This window comes from Seriola dumerili, unplaced genomic scaffold, assembly GCF_002260705.1.
Source record: "Seriola dumerili isolate Sdu_G_001 unplaced genomic scaffold, Sdu_1.0 BDQW01001387.1, whole genome shotgun sequence".
In the NCBI taxonomy this organism is placed as follows: Eukaryota; Metazoa; Chordata; class Actinopteri; order Carangiformes; family Carangidae; genus Seriola; species Seriola dumerili.
Window position 1 is genome coordinate 515,579 of NW_019175642.1, and position 12,507 is coordinate 528,085.

At 40.4% G+C, this 12,507-nt stretch overlaps 1 protein-coding gene across 1 annotated transcript; it reads left to right on the forward strand.

Moving 5' to 3' along the window:
- The first annotated feature begins 296 nt into the window (after positions 1–296).
- On the forward strand, positions 297–12,278 carry LOC111238475 (BCL2/adenovirus E1B 19 kDa protein-interacting protein 3-like). The gene is made up of 6 exons (XM_022768009.1): positions 297–584; positions 5,477–5,708; positions 8,408–8,486; positions 8,976–9,079; positions 10,124–10,273; positions 12,048–12,278. Exons 1-6 carry the CDS (start codon positions 527–529, stop codon positions 12,094–12,096), a joined length of 672 nt encoding a protein of 223 aa, XP_022623730.1. The 5' UTR covers positions 297–526; the 3' UTR covers positions 12,097–12,278.
- The last annotated feature ends 229 nt before the right edge of the window (positions 12,279–12,507 follow it).

Here is a 12,507-nt window from a genome sequence, read left to right on the forward strand (position 1 = left end):
GATTGGGTGTCTGCTTGCTGAAAACTAGGCTTGGACAGTAGGCACACACCTGCCTCATGTCTCCACTGGCGTGTTCATATGTACGTGTGTGCACGCACGCCTCCTCCGGCATGGGCGGATTGAGCTAGTAGTAATAAATTTGATGCCATATTCATCGAATTTCCACTATCCGTTATTAATTGGTGCTGCTGGTACATGCATGTCGGCGGATGTTTTTGTTTTGTTTTTCCAGCTCGTTATGTAATTCGACTCCCTCTCTTTGTTATCAACCGGACGGTCTGACGTCATCACCCAGCTCCGGGAAGGTCTGAGCGGCTCGCGGCTGCTGCCTTCAGACCAGCTAACGGACGAAAACAAACGGCAGTGCTTTAGCTTGCTTTAGCTAGCCGGTCACTGAAGAAACGGGGTACCAGGCGACGCGGGTCAGTTGTACTATCGCACGTCTGAATGTGTGCAGATAAGTTGGTGCGCGTTTTGCACTGACTTGAGCCTTTTATGCAACCCGCCCTGCTCACCAGGCACGAAGATGTCCAACGCTGCTAACAGTACTTCTACAGACAACAACGGAGACTCTGGGCTAAATGGTAAGCTAAACATTTTCAAATTGCTGAACTAGACCAGCCTGTCAGTGTATTTTCTCGCTGGGTCATGTGTCGGGGTACGCCGCTGTATGTTTAGAATACGTTTATTGGTAGCTTTTAATCGTTAAAGGTAGTTTAATTTGCTTGTAAATGTTTTTTTTTCTCGCCGAAGCTACATCGAAAGGGGAGGAGTGAGAACGCTATGTTCCGTGTGTTTATTGACAGTGGGCGCACCAATGGCGTTTCGACAGGCTTGACTGACAGGCAAGTAAGCCAATCAGCGATTCACGCGAAGGGGTGGAGGAGGGTTTAAGGGCCGTCAACAAGGCGAGATGGTAGAAGTCGTCAGAATCGACAAATATGGGGACAGAGAGATGTTGACAATTTACACGTAGTTACTGTACTGTACACTTAGTGAAATTCTTGTAAACAACAGAGGCCAGCGTAGATATCTCAACGTTATGTCTGCATTCAGGCTTTTATGTATTTTATTTTTGGGGTTCAGTCCATATAGGAGTACCAACACTTATGTTAAAATAATCAATTTCAAAGTAATTACGGTTTATTTCTAAATAGATTACTAGTTCAATTAGCATTTGACGAATATAATTTTACACAGTCTTTTCACAGCAGAAGTCCATCTGTGTAGAAATATACGGCATGGACCCTCAGTTATGTAAGTGGTATAGAATACACACAAGACCTCGGCTTTCATAGGCCATAGAGACGTAAACAAAGGCATGTTTATTACACTGACTCAGGGGCCTCAGAAAGCTGTTGTGGTTTAACTTTTACCACACTATGGGGGGGGGCATGACTTGGCATGCTATTTATGGCCACAGTGACAAGGAGACAGACGTTTTGGACGTGCGGAGGGTGGGGAAAGTGTTAAAGCACACGGCAGAGAAGGAACATGTAGGCTGGTGGATTGAAAGCCACAATCTGGACAGGAATCAAACTTTCCAGCCCCTTTTCTTATTTAACAGACAGAATTTTTCATGTGATTGGGTAGCCAGCAGTGGATAGTCATCTCTTTAAAAATGAAGCAAGTTGTCAGCATTTGGCTGGTGCTTAGTGATAATGTTCTACCCTGGTTTGTCATTTGTGCATTCAGCAGCATGTTTAGTTGTATCTCCCCCCTGTTGTATGAAATGAAAAGCAACAAGTGTTGCTTTTATTCTGCTCAAGTCTGGCAGTCCTGTTGTGTATTTTAGAGCAGTCTAACCCAGTGGTTCTCAACCTTTTTTGGGCCAGCGCCTCTTATCCATTATCCAGGACCCTTACTGCCCCCCCATCAAAAAAAAAAAAAAGTAGGCTAATTGTCTTAGCTGAATATTAATGTTGATTATTATTCTGTGTATTATTCTTATCCTTATTCTTATCCTCCTTATTATTTATGTTATACAGTGTATTTATTAATATATTCTATTCATTATTATGACTATTATTTTGTTTTGTATCATGAAAAAACATATCATTGTATGCCAAATAACAGATTTTATTTAAGTTGGAATATCATTATCATTAGTTTCCCGGGAACAAAATAGACTGTCATGGCCTCAAAACACTCGTTCACACAATAAACACACTGGAAGTTGTGCATTAGTGGGAGAAGGTGTGAATCCATAGCTAAGATATTAGATACAATACTGGCAACAATTTTCTTGTTCTGTGTCATTATACTTATACTGATATGTTGAAAAACACACAGATATGCCACATATTATGCAGCATGTAACTTTTTGGCAATTGAATTGTGTGTGGTGTCGCTCTTGTAAATTTGTAACCACAGCAATAACACAGCGTTGACGATGTGTTCTCCAGAGGTACAAATATTTTAAAGAGGAAGAAACTCTTAATTTTCTCCACAGGGAATACCAAGGAAAAGACCACTGGTTTTCCTGAGTTGACATAGTAAACGCCTTATTGGTGAAATTTTTATAGATGATACTCGTATCTCTGAAGTAAAGAGTCGTTGCTATGGAAACGACACAATTAACGTTGTCTAGTTGCATTGGTGTAAACTGGTATATTTCAGTGTTGCAGATCACATTCTTCTGCAAATAGTTGCAGGTTTCAGCTTGTCTCATTGTGAAGATTTGGTGTAAACTCACCTTAAACAAACATCCCTGAAGAACACCTCAACTCCCTTTAAAAAATTTTGTTTCCAGCAGCCCCCAATGTTCTCCAAAGGCCCCATGTGGAGCTGTATCTCCCCCGTTTAGAAACGCTAGTCTAATCTGTTATATCTTGAAAAACCTGGTTGGAGAAGGCCTGTAAATACTGCAGAAGTATTAGCGATTTTAATTTGTCAGGGGCCCCATAATCCCTTGCTGCAACATTAACCCAATACCATTTTTGAAAAACTTAGCAGTTGGTATTACATCTGACTGAGCCAAAATAACTTACGAACTATAAAATCCACAGCAGACTTTTTTGGTGGCATTGGTGCAGCAGGACATGTATACACTGTAATGGTACATGCTGTGACATAGCTTTAGGGACAATAAGACCTTGCACTTATCAGATGGAGAGGCCAGCAGTGTGCTATTATCTGAGAGTGTGTTATTTTTAGCGTTTCCCTGAACTCTAACACCAGTGTCATAAACATTTTTATCTAATACCTGGATCTTCAGGCGAGAGGCAGCCTCAGCCCTCCTCCCTCCCGTCTGAGCCTCAGCATCAGTGGATCAAAGAGGTCACATCATGTCTGCCTCCTCTAAACCACCCGGCAGCTGATAACGGTTCTGTGGCCAGAATGTTCGGAAGCGTCGGCTCCATGGCAACGTGGTTTTAGTCCACGGGGCAGAGACAATGGGCTGTCGACAGCAGCTTGGCTCGCGGTCCGCCATGTAATCCGCGGGATGAGTGTGAGTGCTGAGTCGAGGCCTGTTTTGGGGTGGGGGCGGGCACCGCTTGGGTAGTGGGTATAGCTGGCCTGATGCCTGTGAAATACAGTCCCCTGAATGCTCATGCGAACATGGTGTTTACTTACTGTTATGGGGTCATGTGACCTGCTCAGGAGGCATTCCTCTTTTTATTTTGTTGAAGACAGAAGGAGAAAGTGTTTTTAAAGCTGCATAATGACATATATTAGAATTTTTTTCCCCCTTTCTCCAAATTCTTGCCCTGGATAACCAGCCCCTCCTCTGTATTTGTAACCCAGCTTTGGCATGCTGTGCCTCCTCAGCTGCCAGTCCATGCCAGAGCTCACGTACAAACAGGGAGAGCATCATATATCACAGTCAAGGTCTGCAAGAACCCACAGCACATACACAGGCAGGCATTTCTACTGCCCTTTCATCACACAGCAGTAAATAGACCTTTACTCTTGAACTTCTTTGACTGACAGTCTCAAGCTCTCCATCTTGTTGTGTGATCAGTGCGATCAGAAAATCATTTTGACATCACCCTTCTCTTTTGCATCCCCCCTATTTGTCTTCTGCTTGACAAGAGGTAGATGTTTTGACATGTCATAGCAGGAAAAGCATAGGCACAATTAATATCAATGATGGTTGTAAATCCATTTAGGTGTGACAGTTCCTGGGCCTCTTTATTGTGTGCACTAGCTCACCAGGACACTAACAACTGAAAAGAGCCATCATTAATCTTATCCGTTACACCTGTGCTTGTCAAATGTCTGCTGTGAAAAAGGTCTTTCCAGGATCAAACTATAGCTTTCTTTGCTCTCATTAGTAGTTCAGACAGTGTCAGAAATCTAGCATTCTGGAACTAAAGAAAATAAGACTAATAGTGTCACTACAGACAAAAATTGTAATTCTTATTCTTCAACAAAAAGACAGTAGGGCTTTTTTCACAGCAGATATCTTAACACGCTAAACCATCAGAAGCACAGGTGTAATCAATATAATGATGGTAGGGTAGGTGTGTCTTTAGTTTCATGCCCACTCTTATGATCAATTATGGTATTATTAGTTCCACCTTTGCTTGTTCTGCTATGACAAGTCAAAATGTCTGCAGTAAAAATGTCTATTGGGAACTCAGTGCCAGCTCAAAGTGAAATTATTTGTGAAAGCTCCTGATAGGATCAAACATATGAACAGTGAAAAATGAACATCAGTGGTTTTAAACAGAACTTAAGATGAGGTGAGCAGTGTGCTTCTCAGGCAGGTTATTATTCTGGGAATGTTACCAAAATGGTGTTAATACACACCAAAAAAAAAAAAAAAAACAGTTAAATGACACCTCATTTTCACACTAATAATTTTAGTGGTAATGTAAGCAAAGAGCCTGCTCCTTGAGACATATCAGATCTTGATCTAAACAGGATATTGGCTTATTGCTCTGAACAGGATATTGGCCTAATGGTTTATTGCCATTACTTTCCACTGGCTCTGTCTTATCAGGCAATCCTGACATTTGTATCCAGACATGTTTAAACTGAGAAACTCTTTTAATGTACACATATTACAACATTAACAGTCCACTCAGTTGAAACATCACTTTGTAATGAAGTTGACTGCCATGCCAAATATTTTCTTTGAAAATATTTTCATTCATTTTCAAAGTTTCATCTTTAATACAATACAGTATAATAGCTTAATTTTGGTTTATAAACCAAGTGGACAAAACAGTTGTACAAAATCCAGGTGAAAATAGGATTTAAATGTCATTTGGAATTGAAACTCATTTGTAGTAGTAATTCCTTTTTTTTCTTTTTATTTAAAATATATATATTCTTACTCAGTTTTCTGGTACATATTCGTAACCTTCTGAATTTTGCCCCAGTTTCCCATCCACTTGTTGCAAGGGGATGTTGTGTAATGGTGGTCAGTTTTTCTTGGAGCAGGAAAAATGTTTTAAACTGATCTTTTTTTTTTTTTTTTTTTTTAAATGTCTGCGTTTGAAAATAATTAAACCCTTTCTCTCCACAGGGTCCTGGGTGGAGTTGGAGATGAACAGAGGTGCAGCTGGCTCGGCCCAGTCACCCTCCACAGGCGGCCCGGCCCCGGGCCTGCTGCCCCTCCCTCAGGTGGAGGAAGAGGAGGCCATGGTAGGGGGGCTGGAGCACGTCCCGTCCTCATCCTCAATCCACAACGGAGACATGGAGAAGATCCTGTTGGATGCCCAGCACGAGTCGAGCCGCAGCAACTCCTCCTGCGACAGGTAATGTTAAAAATCCTTTGAAAGTATTTCGACTCACTTCTTCAAAACTGACCCTAATTTGCCCCGCTGAAGGGACCCTGAGAAGATGCGAGCCCCCAGTTCCTCCAGGGGGTTAGGTTACATATCTGAACCTGATCTCTGACCTCCTTGAAGTTAATGGGAAAAGTATTTGAATGCAACTCATGTTATTGTGAATGCATAAATAACACATACAAAAAGTTAGTCATGTTAATGTAAGTACAGATGAGGTCATGAGATTTTCCACCACAAGAGAAAACTTCAGAGAAAGTCACGAGGTCTTGGATTCACACATGCCTGTGTTTATAGCTGTGGAAGATTAGAACATGTGGTGAAGTTGGTTTTCGTCTCCTCTTGACTTTCACTCAGTTTGGAGCTGCCTGTTTCAGAAGACCCAACAACACTGTTGATTTTAGACCCCAAAACAAAATCACTTAATTATAACCCTGGATCTGATGTAAAGCTCTGGGATGTTAAGAAACTCCGCCTTAGCATCTAGTGTCTCCATTTGTTAACACCCTGACACCCTGCCCCTCTTTTTCCATCGAGGGTGTAATAGTAGAAAAGTAATGGAATGGATTTACATATAATCACATGTATTTTTCACGTTATGTCTTAGCAGCAATATAATGGAAACATCTATGTAGTTAAAAGTCTGTAGGCTGTGACTGAACCACATGTGGTCATAAAGCCAACTTTCACTAGACCTTCCAGCTCTTAATCTCTGAACTACTGTTTGTGCTGTGTTGTAGGTACAGCATGTTATTTTTTGTTTTTAATCCAACAAAAATCCAGTTAAAATTTTAATTTAAATGTAAGTACTGTTGCATACCAATGCAAACTGTACTTTTATTTCTTTTTTTTTTTTACACCTCGTCTGTAATCATTAGCTCATTTGCTTCATCTCCCATTTGTTCCCTTTCCTTTCTATGGCTATTTGAACTACAAACAGTATCTTCTTGCTGAAGTTACCATAACCTCAATGAAAAAGATGATCATGCAAATGCAGAGAAAACTGCAGTGTTGAGTAGCTTTCCTGAGAGATAACTCTTCTTGGATGCCCAGGTGGCTGTTCATCTGCTAATAATCCAATAAAACATCACTGGAGAAGCTGTAATGTAAAAACATTTTTATAGGAGGTGTTAAATATTGGAGTTATAGCTTCTCAAAATCCTCAACTTTCCTCATTATTCCAGTGGAAAAATGAAATGACCTCATAGACCAAGAGTGTCATAATTACACTCTCACCATGTTGAGTCAGCTTTGACTTGACAGCTGCTCAGAAGTTGAGTTGGCTTCTGAAAATAAAATGACGTCTTCTGTCACAGCATGCCTCCCATTTTATTCAGCATGTTAGAAAAAGCCTTGAGGTCGCAGCCATATCATGTGTTTGCGTGTAATCAGTGAGGCTGCGATAAAGCAGAGCTTATCAGAGAGCAGGGAAGTCAGCTGTCAGTGAGTCACCTGAGGATGTTTTCAAGCATTTGAGCCAAGAACACTGAATCAACAAGATGCTCTGAAATAAGCATGAACACAACCAACACAACCAGCATGACACTGTCTGAACAATTTAAGAACAATCCAAGTGTTATATGGCACAGAAGTACTTAGGAAAATGTTTTCTTTACTTATCCCTCTGGAACACACACCTCAGTACACATTTCATCAGAGAGGTCAGAGTGCAGGAGCAGTTGGACTTTACTTACTCTTTTGTCAAACAACCAGTAAAAACCCAACTGCTTAATGATGTGAGATGGTGGAGACGGAGAATTTATATTCATTGATTAATTGTATGGTCATTGTTTAATTGATCACTAATAATAAAAATAAACTTTATTTATATAGTACTTTTCTTAACAAAGTTATAAAGTAAATAATAATAATAAAGTAAACAAACAGAAAGTAAAGGTGAATTAAAAAAACAGCCATTACATACAAAAGAAAAACAAAGGGATCATAAAACAGAGGGTAATGAAATGAAGTTGCACAAAAATATAAATTGTCTGTAAACACAAAAACATTCCGATAAAGTATTTTAAGAATAGTTTAATGATGCTGCCTGTCTGATCTCGATAGGACTGTTCCACAGAGACTAGTGCTGACTATTAATGACTATAAATAATGTAGCCAGAAGTATTAAGTAAAGATATTAAAGATTTTACAGTTTAATTTTATGTTAAGTGTTTTTGGCCATCAACTTTGGACTATATTGGAAAATAAGAGTTCTTCCTTTAACCTGTTGTCTCTTGAATTCAGTTTATTATGTGGACTCATAAATAAATCAAATGGAAAACTCAACTTAATTACGTTATGAAAATGTCAGACGAGGAGGAGAAAAGGTGTTTCTCTGTCAGTTACACCTCGGTTATATATTTTTAAGGTTTTGCAGTACTCTGATAAACCTTAATGGCTTAACTGGGAACAGAGCCTGTACCCATGGCACTGTTGCTATGGCTACCTTTCGTTTAATATTCTTTCTCTAATATCGTAATATTCTGACTGGTTGTTCAATTTTAGATCTGAACTACGTTTGAGGTTTTCAGTCACCTGATTGCATCGTACGTCTGTCATTCAATCAGCAACAAATATTTTCCATATCATAAAACCTATAAATTCCCTCATGAGAATTTACATAAAGGAAGTCTTGAGTTGAGACATATTGTTGTTGACTTCACCTGCAGCCCTCCACGGCCCCACAGTCCCCAGGATGATGGACAGATCATCTTCGACGTGGATGTGACCGGCAGAAGAGACAGCCAAGTAAGAGCTTGTTCGCCTCTCAGGTTCTCATCAGTCTGTTGCCATGGCAACCTGAACCACTGGCCCTGAAGTGGTGTGTGTGCACATGTGAATGACAGATGCTGCCTGCCTTTAGTTTCTATGGCGATGGCTGTTGCACCCAGTGGGGATTATTGGTTCTTTTACACAGCATGCCTTGTCACCATGACTTTCACTCTTTTATTTCTGACCTCTCTCTGTGCACTCTCGGAAAAAATCTTGTTTTTTTTTTAAATCTTTTTGTGTATTTTTCTGTAGTGAAAAACTGATTTAAGAATGAGTCTCTGTGTCGGTGGCACATACATGCACAAATATACTGTACAAGAAGTGTCCTGAAAGGTGTGTGTGTGTGTGTGTGTGTGTGTGTGTGTGTGTGTGTGTGTGTGTGTGTGTGTGTGTGTGTGTGTCTACACACAGAGAAGGGTGTGTCGTGGAGAGGGTGTGTGTGTGTGTGTGTGTGTCTCTCTTCAGTCAGAAGAGGATGTCTTGGACAAGGAGAGGGACATGGACATCCTAATGAAGGACGCAGACTGGGTTGCTGACTGGTCTAGTCGACCAGAAAACATTCCCCCCAAGTAAGTTTCAACTCGGTAAACATCAGCATAATGTTTCTATGGCAACTGAACACACACAGCTGCTTGTCCTGTGAAAGTGGTTAGTCATTATGGTAATAAAGTTGGTCTAATGCACAAATGTAAAGCCAATTGGCAGAAATTGTCTTTGAAGCTGATGCTAATGTAACCTTTGAAGAGTTGAAGATTTGTTCTTTTACAAATGTTTGGCCTTTTATGTCACAAAAATCTGGAGAAAGTTATTTACATTTTATCTTTCATTATTTCTTTCTTGACAAAAAAATCACTTGTGTCTAAAAACTGATGGCTCAATATTGCTCTTTAGGCATATAGGCAAATGTTACATAGTGAAATTATGTCATACTTTTGGGCTTCCCACCCAGCCTCTCTGTTTACATAAAACCCGCAGCTTTGTCAAGCCAGTCTACCAAGGGTTAGTAGCAATAACATGGGTCAGATCTGTGTGTTTGGGTGTCAGTTTGTAGCAACGTAATCATCAGCTCTCTGTGCTGCTAAAGGCTCAGACATATATGGCCTAAGGCCTGGAGTTCCTCTCCTTCATTCTTCTCATGCAGCAGCCACCATAACCAATGACTGAAGTGTCTAAATATGTAGCTGCTCTTATGGTTGCTAAATTATGACCTCAATTAAAAGACTGACTGTAAGGAAATGAGAGGAACTGTTCGCCCAGCATCTTTCTAGAAACCCCACTTCAATACTTTTTTCTTCCAATAGAAAGTGAGACTTCATAGCTAATTTCAGCTCTTGTAATTGGTGTCTTACTGGAAGCTTTGAAAATGACTGTAGCGTTAAAATTAATGAATATTGCCATCATTAATTAATCAGTTAATTATTTGTCCATTACGATTATTACAAGCTGTCATCCAAAACACAAAAGGTTTTCAATGTATAAACGTAGACAACAGAGAAAGGAAGCATATTCTCATTGCAGAAGCTTTTAACCACAGTGAGGTGGGGGTGTGTTTACCTTGGTTGTCAGGCTGTCAGTCAACTGCTCTGTGTCTAAAGTGCCTGTGATTTGTGCAGGGAGTTTCATTTCCGCCACCCTCGACGCTCAGTAACACTCAGCATGAGGAAGACTGGGGCCATGAAGAAAGGAGGCATCTTCTCCGCCGAGTTCCTCAAAGTCTTCATCCCCTCGCTGCTACTATCACACATCCTCGCTCTGGGGCTGGGGTAAGAAACACCGCAGATCACCTACACAATGAGTTTACATCAAGACTGACAGGAGTTTAATGAACTGATTGCCGTTTTACTTGATCAGAAATGTATTCTTGTCAGAGTGTGAAACCAGTATTTACACAGAACACTAAAACTGTGAACTGAAGCCAAAAGTTGACAACTTCTTGTAGTTTATCTAAGGTCGAAGGTCAAAGACTACACTACAAAGCACTATATAAGTGCAGTCTATTTAACATTTATGAAACATAAATTTCATTTTATTCTGACTAATATTTCCTAGTTGTTCACAAACCCCAGCAGGGGGAGCTGTAGAGCTGCAGACACATCAGCTGTGTGTCGGTCTGACAAACTGACAGAGCAGCTGCTGACTGAAAAGCTGTACACCTGCTTTCTCATAGTGAGCTCCGACACTCCCTGGGGCACTCCATGTTTGTAATAACACATTTTACATTAATCCTGGCTCCTCAGTCACATAATGTCACAGCAGTGATATCTGAGACAGCAGTCTTTTCTTGGACACGATGCAATATGCAAAGAGTGTCATTAGCAAACCTGTCAAGATCAAAGCAGCGTCCCTGTCAGCCATTCACAGGTTTATATGGTGACATAATGAGTCACTGTTGTTAATTTTTATTTCATCATAATTCTTTTATATACAAATTTGAGTTTCCCTTTTTCTTAGTGTTACCCGATGGTCTATAGTGCTGGGTTTATGGGTTATTTTAGTTTCTGTGTAGATAGATACTGATATATAGGCTTATATATTAGTTTGGCTGGTACCAAGTATCAAAAGCTATATCAATAATTATCCCCTCATACTACTGTTGAGTTTCAAAATCATAATGTCATACAGTATACTTACATTCAAAGGAAAAAAAACACTTAAGAAAGTGAAAGTATATATAAAAAGAAAATTGCTATTGTATCAAATTAGTATTAATCTGTGTTACTGTATACATGGCAAGCTGCAATATGCTGTAATATAAGACAACTGGTTAAATTCTGTAGTTAACGCAACACATTTTAGAATACTTAGTTTTTATAGATATTAGATAGGCTTGGAATACAGTATGTAGCTTGTTAGCATCAAAGCACTCTCGTTTCTCTGTATTTTTTTCTAAATGAATTGGATTCAACTCTTAGACCTTTCTCATGGTGAACGTTTGGATGTGTCAAAGCAGGAAAAGCACAGGTGTAACCAGCAACATTAATGACGGCTGTATTCATGTGGGTGAGACAGGGTTGTCTGAGGTTTAACTGGTCATTCTTTGATTACATCATCTTGTTGCGCCCTCTTCTTCTGCAGTTGTTTAATGGCAGCCAACTGGAAAATTAGCTGTTGTAGAGCTAATATTTGCGTAAGAGTAATGGAGTAGAAGTGCCCTATAACACAAGCCTTCTTTTGCCAATTTTGCCGACGCCTGTGTATGACAAGTCAAAAACAATGCAGGGGAAAATGTCCCCCAGTTTGGAAACCACTGGCTTCACATCCAGCTATTTTTAACGAATCCATTGAAAGGTAAAGACAGAAAAATGAATGCAAGTTCACCAGTTGAAAGATGATTCCTGACCTCGGATCAGGGTATTGGCAAGAGGTTAAGCATTTTTTTTTTTTCTTTTTCTTCGCTGTTGACAAGGAAATGCCTTGCATGCCTTTTGTGGTAAATCACCACATTTTTCACTATGTTTGAGTTATAAGTCAAATTCCCATGCTGCAGTGCTTGACAGTGATTTGTAACTGCTCTGTGTCTGTGTACCTTCTTTTCAGAGTCTATATCGGAAAGAGGTTGACCACGCCACCCGCCAGCTCTTTCTGAAGCTGAAACGGAAGAAAAGTGCCTGAGAAGTGGCCATGAGTTGTTGGAGAAAGCTTTGCTGACGTGAGAAGAACGAACGCCCGTCTCTCCTCCCTCTGTCCCCGCCTGCCCCTGCTTCCCCTCCTCGTCCCTGAGATATGACATGTTCTCAGGAGAAATGCATCTGCCCCCCCCCTCCTCCCCCACCCTTTTTTCTTGATTGGCTATTCTCTGACTGTCTGTGGATACCCCCCCCCCTTCCCCTTATATCCTTCACTCATTTGTATAAGCTTTTCAAAGAATGAATAAGGTCATGTTTCCCTTTCCTCAGCGACTGTGTTCAAATGTTTATAATGGGTGGGTTTTCAGGGAGGGTCGCAGCATTAAACCAAACTCTTCTACTACACACGCTGTCCCATTGCCCTTTGATGG